The 25,445-nt window shown below is 44.8% G+C and overlaps 1 protein-coding gene across 1 annotated transcript in view; it reads left to right on the top strand.

Annotated features, from left to right (window-relative positions):
* Positions 1-25,445, top strand: part of Clnk (cytokine dependent hematopoietic cell linker) — a 90,470-nt gene that overhangs the window by 32,186 nt on the left and 32,839 nt on the right. The window contains exons 7-10 of the mRNA XM_008841591.2: positions 4,759-4,804; positions 16,332-16,357; positions 16,562-16,581; positions 18,192-18,305. Coding sequence (XP_008839813.2) covers positions 4,759-4,804; positions 16,332-16,357; positions 16,562-16,581; positions 18,192-18,305 — 206 coding nt within the window. The remainder of the gene's footprint in view (positions 1-4,758; positions 4,805-16,331; positions 16,358-16,561; positions 16,582-18,191; positions 18,306-25,445) is intronic.

Raw genomic sequence — 25,445 nt, 5'->3', positions numbered from 1 at the left:
GGAAGGAAGGAAGGAAGGAAGGAAGGAAGGAGGGAAGGAAGGAAGGAAGGGCTCTATACCACACACTGTGCTGTCTATGTATCATTACAATGATCATGCGATTTTATACACAAGATAAGCAAAGCTCAGACAGGGAACTGTCCTAGATTATAAAACTACAGTTGTTAAAGTGAGGGTGATAATGTCCATTTTGCAAGGCTGGTTTAAGGATTCAATGTTGCTCATTCCATCAGTCCATCTCTACTGAGGAGGTTTTTCTTAATCCCATCCTTCTGTGACTATGCTCCCAAGCCCATTCATTTGCCACAGTCTTTCTGATGTAGCTACTTATCATGAGTTCTACCTCACTAAGTCTGCGGGTTTTGTGAGAGCAGGAAACTGCATGTCTGCTGATTTGTCACCGGAGTCTGTCATCCTGCCTGGTCTTGGCAGGCGCTGAAGACACAGCTTTGGGGAGAGTTTATTGAGTGGCAGGAGGGTTCAGCTTGGAGCCTGTGTAAGGACTGCTCCTGCCTCTGTCAGTCTCTTCTGGGTATATTCTGTGAAAATGGCACATCTTAGTGGACATCCTCCTTTCCTTCCTTAACTGCTAAGATCTGAATGTTTGTCTCCTCCAAAATTCACCTTGAAATTTCATTGCCGCTGTTAACAGTATTAAGACATTGGAGCTTTGAGAGGTGAGTAAGACCAGAAAGGTTCCAACCTCATGAAGAGATCAGCGTCCCTCTCCTGGGAGTGTCTACCACTGGAGCAGAAAGCAGGACAAAGTGGGAGTGAAGAATGAGTGGAGCAGCTACAGACCCTGCAGACCCAAACCCTGGTCCATTAGAGAGAATAGACGTCGTTGACTGAGCTGAAGAGCGAGGTCTCCTTCCACTAAGCCCCTGACGATCACCTGCACATGTGTATTTTTATTACAGGAATTTTTTTAATATTTTAGTTATTAATTTTTTATGTGTATGAGTGTATTGCCATGTGTGTAAGTGCACCCATGTCACAGAGGTCAGACGAGGGTGTCAGATCCCCTGGAACTGGAGTTACAGACAGTTGTTAGCCGCCATGTGGGTGCTGGGAATCAAACCCAGGTTCTCTACAAGAGCACCCAGTGCTCTTACCCGTTGAACCATCTATCCATCCCCTAGAGGAATGCTTTTAAGGAAAAATATTTTCATTTGGCTTCCTAAAAACAGCTGCAGCAGGCTAGATGTGGTGATGTACTCCGCTAACTCCAACACCTTGGAAGTGAAAGCAGGAGAGGTTCATCCTTGACTATATAATGAGTTTGAGGCTAGCCTGAGCTACATGAGACTGTCTTAAAGCAAACATCAACAAAACCCAGCTGTGGCAGAGTCCAAGCCTTCGTTTCCATAGTTCACATCCTTCACAGTCTCAGTGTCTTCTTTCTGATGGATCACTTTGCAGTATTACAATCCCATCACTTCAAGTCCACAGGAATCACGTGAGAAGGGCAGGCAAGGCCTGAGCAACAGTGTGGCCAAGAGGGAAGTTTCTTAAAATTAACCTAGGCTTAGCCTCAGTTCAGTACTTTTACGTTTGTAATCAGGGGCTGAGAAATCGAGTTTTACTGCAAGTGGATTATCTTTCTCATTAACAACCTCATTTCCAGGGGCCAATTCTTATTAGTTCTGAGATTAAGCTATCTGCAAACTGGATCTTCAAAAGCCCTTATACAGGGCCTTTCTTATCTCAAGCCCCAAGCAAGTACTCGACTTAGTAAGTAAGCACTTACTGTGCACCAAGCACTGTGCTCACCACTGGAAGCAGAAAGGCAAGTGAACAGCTGCACTCTAAGGGAGGAGGAAAGGAGCACGCAGTCCGAGGGAGGAGGCGGCCACCCAACCTAGCGGTCTTGTTCATGGGAAGACTGGGACAGATGTGAACACAGGGAACAGAGAGCCCTGAGCTGCCACCAACCAGCCACTGTTTGTCCAAAGCCATCTGGGAGAAGTGTGCAAAGCAGTCGGTTATGTGCTTCACACACCGCGTCGTGATTGGTGGTTCTCAACAGGGAGATTTTGCCCCCAACAACCTCTAGTGAGGCCTGGAGACATTTTTGGCTGTTCTACTAGGAGAGTGTTACTGCCATCCAGCGGGCAGACAACAGGAACACTGCCAAGCATTGCCAAGGCCCTGGAAGCTTGCATGTGCGCACACACACACACACACACCCCACATACACACACACACCCACATACACACACACCCCCACATACACACACATACCCCACATACACACACCCCATGTACACACACATACCCCACATACACACACATATTCGCAAATCTAAGAAGAGATGTCTGTTATGGTATAGGAGGTATACAGAATACCAAAGAGACAGGGCCAGAAAAGAAATACACACACAACCCCACATACACACACATACCCCACATACACACACACCCCCACATACACACACACCCCACATACACACACATACCCCGCATACACACACCCCATATACACACACATACCCCACATACACACACACCCCACATACACACACATAAATATGCACATACCACACACTACACCATAAACACACACATATACACACACCCCCATACATTATACCACACAAACACATAAACCACACATACCATACACACATAGCACACTCAGAAACTACACACACATATACACACACCACACATACCACATGTACCACACGTACATCAAACACACACATACACATATCACATATATCAGATACACAAACACACACCATGTATACACGCCACACACAAATACAGTACACATACCATACACACCCCACATACTACACCATATAAATACACCAAACAGTATATCACACATACATACCATACCATGTATACCACACACTACATCACACATACACATACCACACACACATCAAACACACACATGTACACATACCACACATATCACATACACAAACACACCACATATATACTCCACACACAAATACACACAGTACACATACCATACATACCCCATATACTATACCACATAAATACATACACCACACACTATACTACACATACACACTACATATACCACACACTATATCACACATACACATACCACTTACACACATCACATACACACAGCATACATACCATAAATACTATACCACACAAATACCACACAAAGCACAGAAATACACCACATACTCTACACACAAACACACACCATAAACACTATACCCCACACACACACACCACATACTACACACACAAATACACCATAAACACTATACCTCCACACACACACCACATACTACACACACAAATACACCATAAACACTATACCCCACACACACACACCACATACTACACACACAAATACACCACACATGCACATAAACACTCAGCAATCACCCAGTCCCAATCCCCACAGCCCATGTCATGACTGCAACATACCTGAACCCTCCGTTAGAGGCCACACTGTCAACCCTTTTTGCTCCCTGGGGATCCAGCATTGCTGCAGATATACACTAACAAATATACAGGAAATGGTAGGGGCCTCAGGAAGAACAGCAAAGACTCCTGGTATATGATCCTGTATTAATACCATCAGAGGTCACCCAAAACTCCCATACACAAACACGAAGCAGCTGGCTATGGGGAAAGAGCAGGTACCAAGGTCGTGAAGGGGTGCTAAGTTCCCTTTCCAAACCTTCTCAGAACAGCTTGAGACCCCAAGCACGCAGGGCCCATGTGTGGCGGAGACGGAGCCTGACCTGCTGCCCTACCCAGGCTGGCAACGGCGGGTGCAGCAAGCATGGCTGGAGGCACAAACACAGAGACGCTGGAGCCGAGGCCTCAGCAGGAGCAGGGAAGCACGTCCAGCAGCCAGTGCTCAGGGAACCCCCGGGGGACTGGAGGCAGATGGTGCTATGAAAGAATGCAAGATGGCCACCGCTCCATCAGACCAGACCAAGCTGCAGAACAGCAGCCCTGCTCTCCCCGGGTGTAAGGACTGAGTTCAGTGGAGACTAGCGGGGATTCAGACCCCCCCAGCCACCTTGCCCAGCTCAGCCAGCGCCTGCAAAGAGATGTACTAAGCCCCCAGTACTGACTAGACTGAAAGGCTTTCCAAGACTGAGCACCCTAATGAGCACCTCATCGTCCTCCCCTCAAATCTTCTTGTTCTATTGTCATCGACAGTCCACTGCGTCCCGATAAGGACACCTGCAGTTGTGCTGATGCTTCACTCTGGTGTGTTCACTGTCTCACACTGTCATCCCCTGTCCCCCCCACGGCACCCCCCGCCATGGTCACGGGGAAGCAGTATTGGGTTGCCTCCATTTCACAGAGAGGAAATGAAGGGGCTGTGTGACTCGTCTGCTCAGTGACAGTGACAGCATCACCTGGTCTGTCACTCGAAGCCACACTCCACTGGGCCTGCCTAGTGGGTTTCCCACCCTGTGTACTGATGATCTTCAGGGTGACCCCGTGGCATCATTATTTTCTCTATCATAAAGATGTGAAAGCTGAAACGTTTAAGATGCTAAGTTCCCTTTCCAAACTTTCACAGCAGTAAGAGGGAGGGTCGGATTTCCAACCTGAGTTCTTATGCAAAATCATATGAAGTCTCCAGTCTTCCAGTGGCATTACAAGTATTTACTGACTGCCAGCCACACATGTGGCACTCTCTGTGGGCCCAGAACACATGCATCTAACCATACATAGTAGTTGGACACCAGGTGGTAACATGATCAGTTTGAACTAATGATGCCACATTGCCTTCTACAGGTGGACAAACCCATCTCCAAAGATGTCAGAAGCCAACATTTTAAAGGTAAAGTCCCTAGAGTTTAAAATACAACCAGAGAGCATCTCCTCTCCTCCCACAAGCCTGAGTTCTGCTTGTGGTCACAGGGGCCATGCACCATGTGAGCTATTGAATTACACTTCAAGAAATGACTAATTTTGCAGTCAGACACACCTTATGACATTTTTATTGCCTCATTTTATTGACAAAGGAATTGATTGTGAAAACTCATATTCCATACTGCATAATGGGAAGGAGTTGTTTCAAAACATATCGGTCTCATTCGATAGATGTAATTTTTATAAGCATGCTTTTTGAAAAATCACAAGATAGAAATCTAATTTTAAAATGTTGATTAATGAATATGAAAACAGGTTTTAAAGCTCTAGGCAAAACAACTCACTTTGAAGACGGAAGCACAGGTAATGATTGGAGCATCCCTGAAAGGAGGGATCCGTTCCCGTCGTCCTAGAAGCACAAACTAAGACCCGTCGAAGAGATTCAGTTGGATCTCATCGCCCATCAACCTTGTCATCTTCCTGTCTGTCTCCTCTTACAATGCTGGGTGGGAAGATGGCGGTCCTGTGATGTACGTTCCCCACTCACTGAAGCCCACTGACTTCTCTGTTTATGTGCTTGCCACTACATTCCAGAGTGTCTTGCAAACAGCATCTTTCCTTTCATCAGAAAGCACAGCAACGCAGGTCCCAATGGCAAACAGATGGCAAACTCAAATAACGCTTTTAAGAAAGTTTACTTACAAAGGAACTATTTACAGGTGTTCAGGGTGCTGGGAAAGAACCAACAGTGGAGACGGAGACACCAGGGCTGGACCAAGAAAGCCATCCCCAGTCTAGGCCCGAGAGACAGGGAGGAGCTACTGAAAGCCACCAGGGGCAGAGACAGGGATGGGGAGACCACCCAGGGCGGGAGCTGTGCCAGTCTGACTCCTGATGCTATGACAAAATCCCTGAGAAATCCAACTTAAAGGGAGCACAGATCTGTTTCGCTCACCGTTTCGAGGTCACCATTACCAAGGTATCAGTCCATGGTTACTGGCGCTGTTGCTTTGGGGCTGAGATGAGTCAGAGCGTCATGGTGGGTGGTGGGTGGTGGGGAAAATCCACTCACCTCACGGCAGCTGGGAAGCAAAGAGAGAGGAAGAAATGAAAGCACCAGCATCCCCTGCAAAGGCCCGCTGGGTGACCCAGCCCACTTGGGGCCGCGGTGCTCATGACAGAGTGAAGAGAAGGGGCTCACGGTAGGAAGCAAGGTGGGCAGAGCAAGGAAAGCAGCGGCAGCCTGGGCCGGCCTCTGCCTGCCTCACGTGAGACCGTCAGCAAGACACCTTGGTGAGGCCGGTGTGCCCACTCGCTTCAGCTGTGGAGGCAGGAAGGATCCTAATTCCCGCATCCACAGCTCACTGGCAGTCTGCACAGCCTCACCGAGTCCCGTGTGTCCTCCAGCCCTCTCCTGAACCCCAATATGGCATGAGGGAGCTGTCTTCTTAGTTCTCTGAGGTCCCAAAGAACGGCAACTCCTTCCACTTAAAGTCAACCTGCTCTATCGACAGGTGCATTTTTCATTCTTAGAAACATCAAAATGAGCTGTGTAAAGGTCTTTTTTAATATTTTATTTATTGTTTTTATTGCATGTGTATGAGTGTATTCCCTGCATGTATGTGAGTGCACCCGTGTCGTGCAGTGTCCACAGAGGTCAGAAGAGGGCGTTGGATCCCCTGGAACTGAAGTTACATGCAGTTGATAGCCATCATGTGGGTGCTGGGAATCAAAGCTGGGTGTTCTGCAAGAGCAGCAAGTGCTCTTAACAGCTGAGCCATCTCTCTAGCCCATGAACTGTGTAAGAATCTCTTCATCTTGACAGAGAAAGGGACCAGAAGCCCGGGGGTCACAGACTAGGTTGCGATGACTCAGTAAGCAAATGTCTAAAATGTCCTGGGTGGTAACAGCAGCCCTGTGCTCTGGTAAAGAGAAACCAGGAAGCAGCCTTGGTGGGAGCTCTCTCTCTCTCTGGACATCCATCCTCACGTCTGTGGTCACAGTATTTACACTGCATCACTTCATAAAATACTGCTTTAATAAAGCCTTGAACAATAAAATAAAGAGAAAAATTCTAGTGGAAATCCAGATAGATGATCTGTTTAAGGCAAATAAAAAAACAATTAGGGTCCTCAGGTACATACTGCTAAATTCTATTAAAATCAAATAACTCATTTGCCTCTGAGCTTCCTGGCAGCCTAAGAAAAAAGAGAATCCAATTCCTTTATGGGATTAGTTTCCCATAACAAAATGGCAAACCAATTCCTCAGGGAGAGGAACAGGGATGTATTTCTCGGGAATACGTTGGTGCTGTCTGTTTTTTAGAGGATGTTGACTGATGTCATGGCTGCAAAAATGTAACTGCTGTTAGAGTGGGCCCCAGTATCAACTGAGGCTGTCGCTAGAGAGAATAACCCAAAGAGAAAGCTGGGCTCACTGGAGTCGAAGGAGGGTTATGGAAGACTCCCTCCCTCCATGAGCATTACCACCTGTCTGTTTTTCTTCCCACACCTCTGTAACTGATGGCTCTCCAGGATCACCCTGGGCATTCAGGTACCACACAGAAAGGAAGAGGGGGCGTAAATTAACATGGATACCCACATTTCCAGGATCAGACATCTCACAGGAAAATGCTTGGATAATTTATGTGTTCATTAACAATTTCTGTATTTTTGATGTGAACACATTCTTGGATAATTTATTCATTCTCACAACGTGTCACAGAACGTTATTCAGAAGCAGAGGAACTGTGGTGATATTTTTGTCAAGTTGAGCAGTTATGGGTTTATGTCAACATGTGCCTAGTGTCGTTTTTCTTATCAGATCCTGACATCTGTAAAGCATCAGATTTCAAGAACTTATCTTCCCTGAAGGGAGACCTTTTTCATTCCTAGAAATGGGCGAAAGTTTTATTTTGAGGCAATGTTGCTAGCTGTATGTGACGAACCACAGCCATACCACAGATCCAGAAGAAATCTTCTTATCTCCAAGGAGGAGAGTCGTGGTTTTCAAAGAGGACATGGCTTAGCTTCTTGGGAGGACCGAAGCTTAAAATTACAAAATAGCCTGCCGTCGGATGCATGTACCCTCGCCCTACACATGAACTGAGCAAGAACTCTCGACTAATTTCTTTTGAAGTGACATGCCAACTATTCAGGGATGAATTTGTAAAGACATCCAATAAACCACCCAAGAAAAGAAAAAGAGAATTATCCTCGGGCGACTGAGCACATATATCCAGAAACATGAGCTTGGTTGAAAGCAGCAAACGACAGCCCACACAATGACCTCCAACGGGCTTTCTGTGAGTTTGCTTTTAAACAGACTCGGATGCTGAAGCAATTAGAATCTGAGGCCAGTTTGACGTTAATCTGCTGCCTCAAGGCACAGTCAGGGTCAACCAGCAAGTAGTCAGAGCCCAGGCTAGCAGCCTGTTTACTAGCTGCAGATGGTCCTGGGTCTAAGGATAAAGGCCAGTGTTGACATTCAATCTGTCACTCCTCTTCTGGCTGGCTCCTGCAAACTAAGACTTGGTGTGTGATACTTCCCTCTAGTGGCCACAACTGAGGGAACCTGAACTACCAGACCAGACTTGATCTCCTGTAAACTGACACTACATCCTTAACATACATGACAAGCCTTAGCTGGCAGAGTTGAGGAGAAAGAAATGCAAAACACTCCCCTGTCACGTTGTATTTAACTTATTTCAGTCACAACCCATTTGCTCAAAAGCAATAGGAGCCCTGGCTTGAATCAAATCAATGATTTAAACATCACTGGTTAATGGGACCTTTTTATTAATATTTAAGCTACCATATGAAGTAATGGGTTTAATGGTGGCATTTTCATACATTTGTGTTATTACACTTTGTTCTCGTTAGTCCCCCTCCCCCACACCCTCCCTTTCCCCCCTCACGGGTCTCTTTCTCCCCCAAATAGCCCCATTTCCCTGTCACAGATGTACCTTTGACTGCTCCTATTTCTGGTCCTCTCCTTCCCTAATATCTCTTCCTCATCTCTTGTGGTCCCTTTCATGACCAGCACACACACACACACACACACACACACACGTAGATCTAGGTAGTACCTGTGAAGAAAGCATGTGGCGTCTGTCTTTCTGGGTCTACCTTATTTTTCTTATTTTCCAGCTCTATCCATTTTTTATGCAAGTGAAAAGACCCCATTCCTCTTTATGGCTGAGCAGTATTCCACTGTGTATATACCAAACTTCATTCATTCATCAACAGCACTTAAGCTGATTCTGTAACTTGGCTGTTGAAATCGTTGTCACAACAAACATGGACGTTATTTAGGGCAGACATCCCTCGACCTATAAAAGAAGTTTTGAACACAAATCCTTCATGTCTCCCCTAATATGGCCCTTGATTTAGCTACTACACGTGATCTAGAGATTAAGCATACAGGAAACTGAGCATAGGCATCTAAGTGCAATGTCCCATAGGGGAGAGACGGTCTAAAGGTGAGCTAGATCTGCTCTCGTCATGATTTAGCCAACAGCATCCAGTACTTAAGGTATCTCAGCTTTTGGGCTGCTAAATTCCAGGTCCCACAACTCACTGTGAACACAACCTCTCCCCAGTCAAAAGATGGATTTCCTAGGAGAGAAAACACTCCACACTTACGACACCTGCTGGGCCAAGAGGTCCCTGATCTAAACTTTTTGTTCCAAGGCCCTGGGTGTCAGGGAGGCAAGACCTTAGACCTGTAAAAGTCCACAGCACACTAAGAGTTGTGGAAACTCAAAAATATATCAACACAACTCCCCACAGGGGAAATCTTGTGTCTCCCAAGAAGGTCTCAGAAGCAAGGAACGTTGAACTGAGATGTAAGACAATAATCTCGTAGAAGGATAATAGCATTTTGGATGCTCGGAAGCTAAGACATGGCTGCCTGCACACTGGACTTGCCGACAGCTGGCCATAAGCTTTGTCCCAGCTATACCCCTTCCCAGCTAGGAGACTATTTACAAGTAGCTCCACAGCCTCCTAGGCTGAACCCACCTCTACACAACACCACAGGACAAGGTTTCTCTACTTCAGAAATGATAGGCAATGTGAAACTCAAGTCCTGGTTATGATGTGGTAGACTCTCCAAGGGTGCAGATCTGCACCAACCCACCCCAGATCTCTGCCCCCTTGTGCCCTACCACTGGCACGTTCACCTGACTCCCGCTGCAGGTGTAAACCATCTCACATCTGCATAGTTTGGTTTTTAGCTTAAAAATAAATCTGTTACAGATAAATTGATAAAAAGAAGACCAGAAGCCTCAGTTACAGAGAACAAGATTCCTGAGTTGTCATTTCCCCCACAGTAAACGCATGACACCATGTTGGGCACATAGCGAACAGGTGGAAACTTACCCTTTGTTACCAGAGCACAGACAACATTACCTTCCAGTCCGGTCGCCTCAGTTACAGAGAACAAGATTCCTGAGTTGTCATTTCCCCCACAGTAAACGCATGGCACCATGTTGGGCACATAGCGAACTTACCCTTTGTTACCAGAGCACAGACAGCATTACCTTCCAGTCCGGTGTCCTACGTCTCTGGCACTCTGTGAATCCATGCTTTCTAGCCTCTGTCCATTGCTTTACCCTGCCTGCCCACTCCTCACCAGCCCTCGACACAACCACATCAGCAGAAAGCACCTGTCCCCAGGCTTGACTTGGAAGATGGTTCTGTCTCTTACTCATGCCCCAAACCTGAAAGCTGTCGAAATGCTTGTGCCTAAAAGTTATAACTTTCGACCTTATCCAGGAGTTGTTAGAGCTGGTAGGTTCCTAAATCATCCTTGATTTTTGCCTAACACAGTCCCTTCCCACTGACTCCCAAGGCCACCCTTCAGCAATTTATGGCTGCAATTTCTGAGGTGTTAAATAGACTTGAAGATAGTCTTTCAGCAGGCTTTTCCAAATGGACATTGTCACCACTGGAATTCGAAGTTTCTTCTTGGGCATTTCTGTATAATCATCAGGACACAATATGCCAATGGTTTGCTGTGTCATAAGACTTGTAGACACAATGAATTTTGTGATTGAGGCCAAGTTATATCCACTTTGTCCCAAGTTCATCTCTCTAATTATAGAACATTATATAAATGGTCTATTTCTGAAATATTGGTTTGTGTGATGCTATTTCAGAAATAACTGGTGTTGCCTACATTTAGCATCAACTGGATTGAAGGTTGCTTGAAAATTAATTATTTTATGTAATCCTGAAGATGCAAGGAATTAGATTTCATGATCTGCATTTTAACATCTAAGTCACTTGTCCAAGGTTGCTCAGGCACTGACCGGGCATGGGCTGAGTGACATCACAGATCCCTTTACAACTGCCCTTCCCCATCGTTGGTTCGTCTATTAAGAGAAAAAGCCAATGTGCCTACGTATCTTGTTTACCCGCCCTTTAAAATGACAGACAGGGTTATGAAAAGCTCAGAGAGACCAAGCAGCCGGTGTCAAGTTACTCAGCACCTTGACAGAAATAACAAAACCACAAACAGAGTTGATGTCTGAAGAAGAGCATCAGGCGTATGTGCAAATGAGGTTATTGCATCTCAGACAGAGTGAGAAGCATACTTTAAAGTGATATTAAAAGATATAATATCATTTATCCAAATCTCATAGAGCCAATTGGATTCTTTTCTTCTGAGAAAGGATCTCACTACTGTAACTCAGCTGTCCCTGAACTCACTCTGTAGCCTAGGCTAGCCTCAAATTTTATGATCCTCCTGCCTCAGCCTCCAAAGTGCTGGGATTACAGGCTCCGTGTGATTTTTTTTTTAACTAAACTCTTTTTTTTTTTGTCTTTTGAGGCAGGGTCTCCCTGTAGCCCCCCAGCTGGCCTGGCACTCACAGAGCAGTAGACCTGCTGACCTCCAACTCACAGAGATCTGCCTGCCTCTGCCTCCCAAATGTTGGTATTAAAGGCATACAACACCACACTCAGTTTTTATTAAACTCTTGCATCTACATGGGCTTCATTGATGTAATGGCATGGGCAATTTTTTAGCTAAGTTGAATAATTTTCAAACTCAGCACTAGAAGTATAGAGCCTTAAGTTTGCACTCCACAAAATAATGCCTCCAAACATTGCACAGTTATAATTAGAATGTGCATGGTTAACATTTTCTCTGTAACTTTCTTCAGTTTAGACAAACAACAAAAATCAAGTCTAACTGATTCCGTAGCATTTGGCAATTCTATGGTGTAAATACTCCCAGAATTCCAAGCTTCAAGGGCTGAGTGATCATGAACATGGAGCTGGAAGAGATGCCATTTCATATGAGGGAAATAACTTTCACAGCACAAATAACAGTACAAGCACAGGAAGTGGTGCACTGGCCTTCATTATCTCTGCTTTGATGTAACTCAAGTGTACAATTATATAATCTATTTTTAACAGTCGCTATAATTAACAACCAGGTTTCAAAATCCTTGACAATTTAACAACCGGTTCTTGAAGTTTGGCTTTAACCACACCCGACTCTGTCGTTAACTTTGTCGGGGTTTTGCCCTAATAATCTGAGCAAATAGTCAAACTCGGGACCGATGGGCTCTGCTGTGGTGCCCTGCGCCCCCCCAGCATCAGCTCCCCAGTTCCAGACCTTTAGGTGATGGCAGTCCTGAACACTTAAAAGGAAAGTGCTGTGGATTGCAACACTGGCCACCAGGTGGCAGAGATGCCAGCCACCACCAAATGAAAGCACTCCCAAATTTGAAGACCTTGAGGAAAGACAATTTGGGTCCTCTGTCTGGCAGACAGGAAACTTTCCCTGGCATTGGAGGCCGGCTGAGTATTTTGTCAGGAGGGTAAGCACACAACAGCCTCTAGTTTTCCATTTCATAATAGAATCCATAGGTGTGCATTAAAAATCAAGCCTTAAAGCTTTTAATAAATAATATTTTTAAAAAGAAAACATGCCTTGAGGAAGTACTCTAATTCACTTATCCTGCACATAAATTCCTGAGAAGTATAAAAATTTTCCCTCATGTTTTCCTAGTGAGGATGCTCATCCAATTCTCAGTCATGAGTTTATCTAGTAAGTATGGACCGAGCATTGCTGGAACGCTGCCTGGAATGACAAGCCCAGGTGTAGCTCTGTGAGTACAGAACTTGCTTAGCATGAGTTGAGGTCCTGGGTTTGAGCTGTACCCTCACAAAAACAAATTCTAAAAGTCAATCTGAAAACAATCCACTCCAACTCTTATCTTCATTATTACAAATACCTGACTTGTTACAAGACCCCAAAATGGAAAATAAAAAAGCCTTGTGGGGTTTAGCTGGATTACTATGAAAACTGATGGCTATGTGACAAGTTACTTCACCTGTGTGACTGACCCAGTGTTCTCTCCTGGGCTAACCCTCAAACTCCCTGGACTGCTTACCTTGTACAACACTGATGTCTAAACTGGGAACACAGGGATCCCCCTCTATAGGGGGATGGTTACCAGCATACATATTTCCTGCGGCTGACAGGGGCCTAGGGGTGACCAGGCTTTTGGCTTTTCTGGACCACATAGAACAAAGAATTATCTTGAGCCAGTCATGAAATCTGTAGGTGTCCACGCTGTGGCCTGTGGGTTGTAAAAGCAGCCATATGTTGATTTTACATGACCTTGACACACAGCAAGCTATCCTGAGCTACAAGCAGCCCAGAGGCTGCAGGTTGGACACGTGTGGCTGAACCTCTCTGGGACTTTTGCTGCACTCGTTGATAGAATTACTACAAAACTTTCTGGAAACAGAGGCTTTCAGGCCACTAGAAACTTGCTCATGTGAATTTACAGCAATGGTGGCATTGAGCACAGGGACCCATGCCAACTCAACCACAGAAGAGCCCAGTGTGGAGTGAGGGAAATGGGCAGTGGGCTGGCCCTAGCCTGGAAATGGTTGGCAACTGATTTCTGCTGAGTGAGGGTGAGTAGATCTTCCTTACGATCTCTAGATAGGCTGAGGAGACTTCAGTGGATAAACTTGCACTGAAGGACATGTAGGTACAAATGCTTGACCCAATAGGACTTAACATACATGACAGAATACCAGGTCCAGTGGGAGGAAGGTATGTGGGGGCATGGATGGGGTAGGGATCTAAATTTAATTAAGAACTATTGTATGAAATGCACAAAAACTCAATAAAAATATTCTTTAAAAATTTAGAGGAGGGAAGAATGCTAAATAATACTAAAGTCTTGCATTATGATGAAGACACAGGGTATATCAGAGGACGCCAGAAAGATCCACCATGCTTACCACAAAAGACTCTTAGCAGCAACCCTAGGAGAACAAGGTTGGACTATGAGGCACGGGGCAGTGCTGGCACATTGTTGGGCAAGAGCACAAGTTTGCACAGCCACCAGGGAACATAGTACAGGCTTCCTCTAAAAAGTCAAACCAGTCATTCCTATGACTCAGGAATCCCACTTCTAGCGCCTTTCAAAGGAACTGAAGTCAGGATCTTGAAGACTGACTGTACTCCAGGTCCCTGCAACATTATCCACAGAGCCAAACCATGGAAGTGAGGAGATGACGATACACACATAAATAAAGTTTTATTCAGCCCTGGATAGAAGGAAATTCTACCAGTTGTGGCCACACAGATGGGCTTGGAGGACATGACACTGACTAAAACAAGATACACATAGTTAATATTGCATGATTCCACTTAGATGAAACCCAAATTGACCTAACAGCAGCAAGAAGTAGATGGGGTTACCAGGGGCAAGAAGGAGGGGTGGTGGGAGGTGATGGTTAGTGTGCAGTGTTTGAGTTAATCAAGATGAATAAACTCCAGAGACCTCTGTGGCATAGCGCTCTACTGTATCCTGAAGATGTGCTCAAAGGGCAATTTTTGTGTTAAATGTTTCTGCAGGAGGAGGAAGAGGAGGAGGAGGAAGAGGGGGAGGAAGAGGAGGAGGGAGGTGGGGGGGTGGGAATGACTTTTACAATATCGACATGCTCTAAACAAATGACTTTTACTTAACCTTCCAACCAAAAAATTAATCTTATCGTAAACAAGCTTATTGAGTGAGCCTTGTGTTCCTCTGGTGACCTAAAATAGAACCTTAATCCCTCATGATCCTTCCTTGCCTTTGACCCAGAACAGTGTATGAATCTGCATGCTGTGGATGTTTGCTAGAAGCAACAAAGATAATCTTACTTGTGTTGCAAACAACAGATGAGATTAAAGTGATAGCATCTGTTTGTGTTTGTGTGTGTGTTCCAGGTCAGCGGAGTCAGAAGAGACCTAATCCTCTGATAAGACAGTTCTAGTTTTCCTTCCTTTCATGCTGGGTATACCACCTCAATAAAGAAAAGAGCAAGCCCTTGATCGAAAGCACAGTTCTGAGAAGCCCAGGTTCCCCTCTTGACTGAAATGCGTGCTAAGACTCAAGCTGTTTCTATTCAGGCATAGACATAATGTGATATCCCATAGTGACTGCCACAGGAGGGGGAAGGACAAGAGAAGGAGAAGAGAAAGCTCTTCACAGAAAAGCAAAGGGCTTCCTCGAGGGGCTTTCTCCAACATTCTGGACTCCCTCTAGCCTCACATGCATTCCTTTAATTTCTGGGTCCTCTGAACTTGAGACTCTTCTTTCTCATGGTGTGGTCAATGTATGTCCACACACTTATGTATGAACTTTTCCAAGCACGGATTATATCATCTACACCATCCCCCCACCTCCCCAGATGGTACGGTTTGGCCATGAACAGGACAACTGTGAGTGGTGTGGGAGAAGGATCCTGGGATGCTGGTTGCTTTCCCCCTCACTGCCTGGTGTAAGACTTCACTCAGAGTCCTAGCTCAGTAGTTACCTTTGAATGGAAGTGAACAGGGGAAATAAAACCACCCAGAAGTCAGAAAACTCTGTCCCACACTCCACTCAGGCTGTTATAAGGATTTATTCTGGTAGTTTCTAGGTTTTGTCATTGACTAAATAAAGGTGTCGAATTTGGGGGTCTTTGAAAACCTTTCCATCATAGGAATTCTGTAATAATCTTTTCCTTTGCTTAGAATACCCAGAAAGGTGCTAGATGGAACGTGAATTATTTACATATGCGCAAAATTGCATGTGTATAAATCCTAAATATTACCTATAGCCACTATCCCCTTGAGTCATATCTTAATATATTTATTCAATAACATCAAATGTTCTAATTAAACAAATGGAGGACCCAAAAGCTATCAGAGGTCTTGGGAGTCACACTCTATGCAGTGGAGGCCTTTTGCTCCTTTTTCTAGTTCAGTGATAATAACTTGGGTATTTACCTTCCCCGTGCCCTGGACTCTTCCCTACCAAAACAAAAGACCTCAAAATGAAGTGTTTAACATCACGCTTGGTGGCTAATAGGAGCTCAAGGATTATCAATCAGCAATATCATCAATCTCTCGAATATAGCAATGTCTTCCACGTGAGCTTATGTACAAGGGTAAAGTTTCCTATGGATTCACTGGTTTTCTCTCTTGTGTTTCAGGGACAAAATCCACAAAGGTGAACAAGGTATGAGGAAAGTATTAAAACATATTTGCTACTCTTTCAAAGTATGAACATTGTGGTATGTGGAATGTGGCTTAAATATCACTTGAATACTGTATCCGAGAATTTCAGTCATAATTTTTCATTTCTATTTTGAAAAGAAAAGCTCTTAACCACTGCCCTGCCCAAAGAGCAATGAAGTTAACCTCTGCCTCTCTCCTTCCACAGGTCCCTTTGCCGCCTCCTCGGTAAGACATCTAAAATCACATTTTGCAGTACCGTAGACTTTTTTGCCAGTGCCTGAAAAAGAAGCACAAACATTTAAACTTATAAAACCAGTATAAGCTGGCCTGTGAACAAGACAGAACAGCCTTTGTCCATTTATGTAATCAGTCTTTCTGTCCTCACTATACCTCCATCATCATTTTTAGCTACAATTGAAGCAAGTGACATTTTTTATATTTGCTTATTTATGGGGAATAGCGTGCACAAGCCACAATGTGCACGTGGTCAGAGGACAACTTGCAGGAACTGGCTGTCTTTCTGCCCTGTGGATCTAGAGAAATCAAACACAAGTCGTCTTCAGCCCTGGCAACAGGTGCCTTTACCACTGAGCTATCTCACTGGCCCAAGACCAAGTCACTCAAGTGTGGATGTGGGATAGACAACATTCAACAACTTAATAACTCACAACTTTAGGGCCAGCATCAGTGTATTTTCCCCAATCTCTTCTTGTAGCCAGAACCTACCACTCCGCCCTCTGCTCAGAATCCTCTTCCCTAGATCTCTACTTGACATGCTCCTTTCTTTTATCAGTAATCTGACAATATATTTTATAAGTACACACCCAACTTGACCAGAGATATGAGATCGGGATATACCCAACATATAAATCAGTAAGCTGCCAGGCATGGCGGTGCACACCTTTAGTCCCAGCACTCTGGAGGCAGAGGCAGGCAGATCTCTGTGAGATAAAGACCAGCCTGGTCTACATAACGAGTTCTAGGCCAGCTGGGGCAACAGAGAAACTGTCTCAAACCAAAAAAATAATTACTTCAATAATCATCCAGAAAGTCAATATATTTTAATATTATTAAACAAATTGACTTACAATTTAAGTCAGACATAATAATAAATATATGTCCATGTAAGTACATATTTTATGTCACATATATAAATACCACTACAGTCATATTCATATGTACACATAGAGGTGAGAGCTGAAAACTGGGCCGCTGAGGTTCTGAGGGGGCCGGGGACTGCCCCTGCCCTACTTGGACCAGTGTGTCCCTCAGCCAAGCCTGTGCCACATGCTCTGACCACTTCTCCACCCCACCCCCCGCTCTGCCCCTGAACGGGGGCATCTTGAGCTAAGGAGTGTGTCCATTTCCTCTTGCGTCTCCACCATCCATCAAAGTGCCTGACACACTTTATGAATGAATGGGTGAATGGCTGGGGAAAATGGGCGAATGAGGTTTTCATTGACTTCCAGACATTTCCTGTTTCTTTGGGGCACTTTAAGAACCCAGGTCTTCCAGTGTGGTGTAAGTAGAAGGCCGTTGCTCTATTTTCCCCAGACCTTTTGGCATACTGAAAAGTCTGTGGCGCCTGTAGGAAATTGTCTCCCACACTGCAGGAAACAGAGCACCAGAGCACACTACCCTGAAGGACTCGTGATGCTAAGGTTTGAAGCCACCCAGGGTGGTCCAGGCTGCTCAGCGTATGACAAAGCATCCCTCACTGGAGTCTCCAACCCAGAGCTGAGCAGGATGGGGAGGGGTCCAGAGTGGATTTGCTGTCTGAGAATGCGCAGCCACATGCCTGCTCAGTCCTCACCACAATGTGATTCTTCCCACAGACCCGTCATCACTCTCCCCAAGAAGTACCAGCCCTTACCGCCAGCACCAGCGGAGGAGAGCAGCACACCCTCCCCTCAGAGACACATCTTTCCAGAGGTCCAGCCGGGACCCAGGTAAGACACTTGTCATCTCAAGGGTAAAATGACCAGGAACAGGAGAGAAGCAGTGTGTGTGTGTGTGTGTGTGTGTGTGTGTGTGTGTGTGTGTGTGTGTGTTGGGAGGGGCCACACCTAGAGGGAAAATGGACTAGGAACTAGGTTGACTCTTCATAGCAAACACAGTTTCTGTGTAATAAAATGAGCTATGGATAGAGTTGCTCTCTTTATCACAGAAAATGTGAAATGCCAGGAAGAAATCAGGACTCTGTATATAAAAACCAAAAGGAGGTTTAGAGTTCTAGGACCAACCCAGATTTCCAGTCACCCAGGGTGAAGGATATAATCAGGCTTCTGCCAAAAACATCACTGACATATACAGATTTAACAATCATCCCCCCAGAACCAAGGGCTGATGACAGACAGGTGGGGGTGGCAGCTAACTCTAATCACAAAGTGTGACAGGCATTTTCTGAGCATATGAATCTCTGAAATTGCCTTATTTTAGAAGGCAGAATGGAGTGTGCGTCTCCTTCTTCCTGCCCAGGTTGAATGCGGCTTTCTGGCAGAAGGCTTAAGTCAGCAGACTGCCATAGCACAGGCATGATTAGGTAGGATCGGGCCTCAGGAATACTGAAATTCAAGCCTCTAAGCTTTGATGAGAAGAAGCCCTTCCACACCTGGTTCTGATGGAGACATTCAATGTCTAAAGTTCTGATTTTCCCTCTTTGGTGACTGTCCCCTCATCTCTCCTTCCTTTACAGACCGACACAACTGTCTTTCCTGTGGATAGTCCTCCACAGGGGGCTATACCTCTATCCCCCAGCCTAGCAGCTGGGGAAGAACACAGTTCTCAAATCTAAACCCAGACTACCCTTGTTGAGATTTAGATTCCACTCCTTACCAACCAGCAGTTGGGGCTCTGGCTCTCAACTGGGGATGACTTTATCCTTGCTGTGGAAGGGGACAGTTAGTGATGGAGGGACTTGGAGTTGAGATATCTTGGAGGAGAGGCAGGGAGTCGTCTCACAGTGGGCAGTAGAGCACACCTCAAAGGCACCAGACTTAGAAGACTCATGTCATTGGGAAAGAAACTGCCTTAGGAGGTATCACAGAGTACTGTGTGGACCTTTCCTGAGGCTAAGGTGGTCCCAGTGATCAAAGGACACTCTGATAATGTACCACTCATCTCATGAGCTGATATGAGAATTAAATGATTCGCATGAAGTGCTTAATTAAAGCTAAGGTCTCTTCTATGCGATGACCTTGAATCCTTTCCTTTCTGTACCATTTTTGCTTCCTATAACATCCCCAGATTCTAGTCAGACCATGTGTTTCAGAACGAAAGTAGAGCCCAGTTCTCTTTCCGTATTTCCTGGTGCAGTGCCTGGTATGGATGGTAGCTTATGCTGGCTACGCCTGCAGTTGCTGTTGCTGTTTCCAGAGATACCTGTCCTGATGAGGAATCTCCCAAGTTGCTTCCTTTTTATCTCCATTTACAAAAGATGAGAAGCAGTTGAGAGTCATGGACTTCCATCCCATGAAATGATGTCATCAGGATTGTAAATATAAAATGTATCATAAGAAAGCTTCTGATGAAGTCCTTGAATAAGTTAGGCACAGGTCAAAGCACAAATTTAATTAGAACACCCCCAGAATGTGCTCTCCCCCAGTATCTCTGTGAGGTGCTCTCAAGTGGGACCTGAGAATTTCTTGAAAGCCCCCCTAGACAAAACTCATAAAGCCAGGACTACAAACCCAGGGGGAACCAGGTGCTAGGGATCCCTCACCACACAGGTCCTCCAGGTCATTATGTCTGGTCTGTTGTTGCCCTGGCTTCTGGTGTCTGAGATGATGCCTCTTGATTGCTGGAATGTTCCCCTACAGTTGGGTCACCCCAGCCTCTGTGCTTCTGCCTCAGGGTTGTTGGTAAAAGAGCTTTGACCAGTTCTTTATTAAATCATTTCAAGAGTTTTCTGGGTGGAACAGTCTGTTTCCAATTCCAACGACATCAATTTATGAGTCTAAGATTTCATGTAGGGTTGATACCTTATATTTCTGTGGTTCCTCTGGGTATAGTTTGTTAATCATTTTTAGATATGATGAGAATTGGGCAAGATGTTTTAGTCACAAACAATTTCAACAGACCTGTAAAGTAAGATTTTCAAAGACTGAGAGGAACACATGTCCAGCCCAGCGGACAGCACATAGGTGCTCAGTGAATGCCACCCATTGATGAATAAGTCACTAAAGTTCACAAGGTGGATATATTCATGAGTAAACACAGGCAGAGTTCCTCAGGATCCTGGGAACACAGCCCAAATAGGAGAGTCATGCTCCCAAATTCACATTTAGGAGTATAATCAGACATCACTGATGGCCCAGGCCACACGTATACAGGCATGCAAGGCCATTGCTGTGTAAACAGAGCACTGGAGTGCTGAACATCAGTGGGGACCTCTCAGAATGGTATCTCTCTCCTTCTAGACCTGCTTTGTAAGGGGCTTGGGTATGAGGTATCCAAAGGCAGAGACTGTGATTTCCATTTGGCCATCCAGACCATCAGTGGCAGGCAGCCAGCTGCCACCTCCACAGCTGCCTTTGCTTACCCTGGACAGTGGGTGTGGTTCCAGCCACTGTGTCAGCCCCCATTCATCTCTGCCAGCTCTGCCATTCCCTTTCACAGCTAAGTCTCTGCTTCATTGAACAATTGCTGAATAGAAGCACTTCAGTGATGGAAGGTGTGATTTAGAGCATCTGTTGACAATTCAATACTAGAACAGAACTTGGAACTGGGAGGATGCTGGTTGGATATTTTCAACAACTAATACAACATTACTATGAAGTTAACAATATCCATATACCTATTTTTTTCATAAGCTCATTTATTTTACCTAAATAAATCTGCTTAGAAGAGAGACTTACATCCTAGCCATAAACAGCTGTGACACAGGATCTTTTGAACCTGAGCTTTGAGCCGGGAGACATTTCTGTCTGCTAAGGAGGAAGATGATAAATGTTAAACAGGTGCTTAGGACTTTTTAAAATAATATTAACACATTATTTTTATTTTATGTGTATGTGTGTATCGTCTGCATGTAGGTAAGTGCACCTGTATCGTGCAATGCCTGCAGAGGACTGAAGAAGCCATCAGATCCCCTGGAACTGGAGTTATGGACAGTTGTTAGTTGCCATGTGGGTGCTGGGATTCAAACCCGGGTCTTCCGCAAGAACAGTCAGTGTTCTTAACCCCTGAGCCATGTCTCCCGGACTTTTTATAGTCACTGCAGTGAGAGCCTCCCCCTGACATTGCCTGAAAGGGAATTCACAAGGGAACAACTTTATGGATCTGTATCCATTGCAATTTTAATACAGCTACCCAGGCATCAAATAGCATCCTCCTGTATAATAATAAGATTAATCAATATTTTCTAAATTCTGACTATACTCCAGACCCCATGTGGAGTGTGTGAGAGTGTGTGTGTGTGTGTGTGTGTGTGTGTGTGTGTGTGTGTGTGTGTTCTGGGGATTGAAGCTAGGGCCTCACACATGCCAAGCAAGCACTCTACCCCTGTGTATCTGCAGCCCTCGGGGAGGCTCAGTCCCAAACGCGCTGTGAAGAACATAGTATTACTCCCCTCTTCACACTGATGAAGACACAGGAATAGCTCCTCAAGCTTCAGTGAGCCCAATGGCCCTCAGCCAAAATAAAATTTAAGTGAAGCATCCTGCATTTAGGATACAAAACACTCAGATGCTTGAATGGGAATTTCCCTTTCCAACCAGTGACCTTGGAATCACAGTGGTTCAAGTGATCTAGGTCTCGAAAAGATGTGCTTTAATGGTTTGGGAAGTAAAAGAAATCCTTATAGATAACAAAAGAAAAAACAAAAAATATGCAGAAAGTCCCAGCCCTAGCTGAGGATCTAGTGACAATTTGTGGCCGCTGGGAGAGGGAGAGTCTGTTTTCTTTAAGGGTGTGAGGTCTGGTAGGCTGACCAGGTTCTAGGGATGTACCCACACCCAAGGTCATTTTGGGACACTACTTAAAACTCTATAGGTCATTAAAAAGAAAAATAATAATAGAGGACTCAAAGTTGAGGGGGGTTAGTGGGGGATAGAGATGGGGGAGGGGGTCTGAATATGATCAAAATATTGTATGAAATTCTCAAAGAAGCAGGAAGAGTATTTTTTAAAGCATAGTCCTTTAAAGGAGAGACATTGTGGGTTGTTGAAATACAACAATTGACATTTATAACTGGCAGCTATTCATCATTATCATTATTTTTATTGTGTTGTAAGAGTCTTATTAGGAGAAACCACGTGGAGGGAACAAGCATCTCTGAATCGGTTTGGACAATCCCGGGCTCTCCATCTGAAACAGTGTGGCCATCCAAGGGCTCACAGACATAAAGTGTTGTCTTATTCTAAACACACATATTTTCACTAGAACTTTCTTCATTGGCCTGACCTTCTTCCTTACTGTCTGGATTTGTCCATTTTATAGGTGGGAAAAGAAGTTCAGAAAGAGAATTTAGGTTACCAAGGATGACAGAGCTCATAGATGACATGGCAAAGATTCAAATCCAATCCATTAAAACTAAGCAAAATCTAAACGATGTCAAGAAAGCCCATGTTTACAGCAAATAATAACATCTTTGTAGTTATACAAAGCACAAGGGGAAAGTACAGGAACTTTTTCTGTGTGTTTTGTGGCCAGTTTTTATTGACCATCTTGAACAGACAGAGCATGGTCAAACATGGGAATTCAGAGATGTTCTTGATAAGCAACATGGGCCAGTGAGGACAAAGGACTGTCCAACACCAGAGTGCCCCACCTAGTCTGCACAGAAAGGATTTAGAGAATCCTGGAGTTCTACCTACAAAATCAGTTTATTAAAGTGACAGATTCCAAAACTGACCTGATCTTGAGCCCCAAATTTTAGTTTATGAAATACATCTATTTATACATGCGAGATTTTATCTAACAAAGAAACAGTTACTTGGTCTGCAAATGTAAACGAAGTAAACAAGCGAGGTTAAGGAATCTTAGAGATCAAGATTGCTTACTAACTCAGTTAAATCCACTTAAATACTTGAGATGCCCTTGTAAACTGAACACATTTAATTTTCAAGTTCTGCTCATGCTGACCAGACAGATTCAAATCCTAGCAAGCAAAACTTCTCTTTACCTTTTTCATAAATCTAGTAAGGTAAGTATTTAAATACAGGAAAATTCAGATTCTTTTCACACAATTCAAACTCTTCACATAACTGAATGTTATGATTATTATAACCTAAAATTATGAGTCTAAAGTCACTTTTACTTTTTTAAAAGATTTATTTTAATTTTATATTTATATTTATATGTGTGAGTCTGTGGTGTGTGCGTGTCTGTCTGTCTGTGTCTGTGTCTGTGTGCATTTGACATGTAAGTACAGAGGCCAAAAGAGGGTGTCAGATTCCCTGGAACTAGAGTTACAGGCAGTTGTGAGCCACCTGACCCTGGTGCTAAGAACCAAACTCAGATCCTCTGGAAGAGTAGCAATCACTTTTAACCACGGAGCCATCTCTCCAGCCCCGACTTCTATGTTTAAAAGCAATAAAACTATTATATAGGATTACATATAATGTACTTTGAACATATCACTTATCCATCTTAAATTAAGCCAACCCAGGGCTAGAGAGATGGCTCAGCAGTTAAGAGCACTGGCTGCTCTTACAAGGACCTGGGTTCGATTTCCAGCACTAACATGGTGACTAACAACCGTATATAACTCCACTTCCAGGGGATCTGATGCCCTCTTCTGACCTCCGTGGGCATTGCACAACACAGGTGCAATTATATACATACAGGCAATACACTCATACACATAAAATAAAAATAATAAACATTTTTTAATTAAGACAACCCACCAGCATCTCTGATACACCAGAGTCACAGCACTGAAAATACTAAGGTTAATCTCAATTTAACCACAAAGGAATTAGCCTTGGGGGTGTGTTCTCCTTCGTTACAATCACATCTCTATTTGCTCATGTTCCCCACTAAAAGGGAAAAGGAGGAGCACAGGTCTCATCTCAGAAGGACTGAAGCAAGACGTTAGGATCCCAGGATCCCTAATGCTTAAGACCAGGAGGCCACAGCTGAGCACTGTGAGCTGCTGAGGTCAGTCGTTTGGCCTGGTCTAGACCAACTCTACTGCTCTAGATGTGCGGCGTTTGGCTGACATGAACACTGTCTTAACTTCCCAGCACTATGGTATTTTTCATTCCAGGGAGACAGATGGAACACCCCTATCCCACTTCCTTCCTGGCTTGTTCATCAGTCTAGCCACATTCTGCCACTTAGACTCACAGAATGCCACAGATTTTCAATCGTATCTCTAGCAGGTCTCCCACCAACCCTCCAAGTTGTATACTCCTGCTGCCCTTCTGTGAGAAAAAAGAGGGCAGGGGAGATGTAGAGAGCTGGGGAAACAGCTCAGTGGGAAAAGCACGTGCAGCACAGCCTAAGCGCCTGAGTCCAGATCCCTAGTACACATATGCAGAGCCAGCTGTGTCCACGCAAGTCTAGATCCCCATCTCTGGAGAGGCAGACATTGGCAGATCCCTGGAGCTCACTGGCCAGCCAGCCTAGCAGAACCAGTGAGCCCAAAGTTCAGTGAGAGACCCTGCCTCAAAAACTAAGGTAGAGAGTGATGAAAGAGAACACCGATGTCACCTTCCAGCCTCCACGTGTACACAGACAGACACACACACACACACACACACAGATGCACACAGACACCTCAAAAACTAAGGTAGAGAGTGATGAAAGAGAACACCGATGTCACCTTCCGGCCTCCACGTGTACACAGACAGACACACACACATACACACACACACACAGATGCACACAGACACACAGAGACACACACCACACATACAGACACACACACACAGATGCACACAGACACACACACACACAGACACATGCACACAGACACACACAGAGACACATACCACACACATGCACACACACAGACACACACACACAGATGCACACAGACACACACACACAGAGACACACACCACACACATACACACACACATGCACAACTTGTCTACACACTGACATTCCATGTTTGATTCTCTCCTTTCTATTGGGGTTTCCCT

The sequence above is a fragment of the Nannospalax galili genome, unplaced genomic scaffold, assembly GCF_000622305.1.
Source record: "Nannospalax galili isolate Female #2095 unplaced genomic scaffold, S.galili_v1.0 scaffold200, whole genome shotgun sequence".
NCBI classification, from domain to species: domain Eukaryota; kingdom Metazoa; phylum Chordata; class Mammalia; order Rodentia; family Spalacidae; genus Nannospalax; species Nannospalax galili.
Note: the sequence above shows the minus strand (reverse complement) of the source record. Positions and strands in the feature narration are given on the sequence as shown.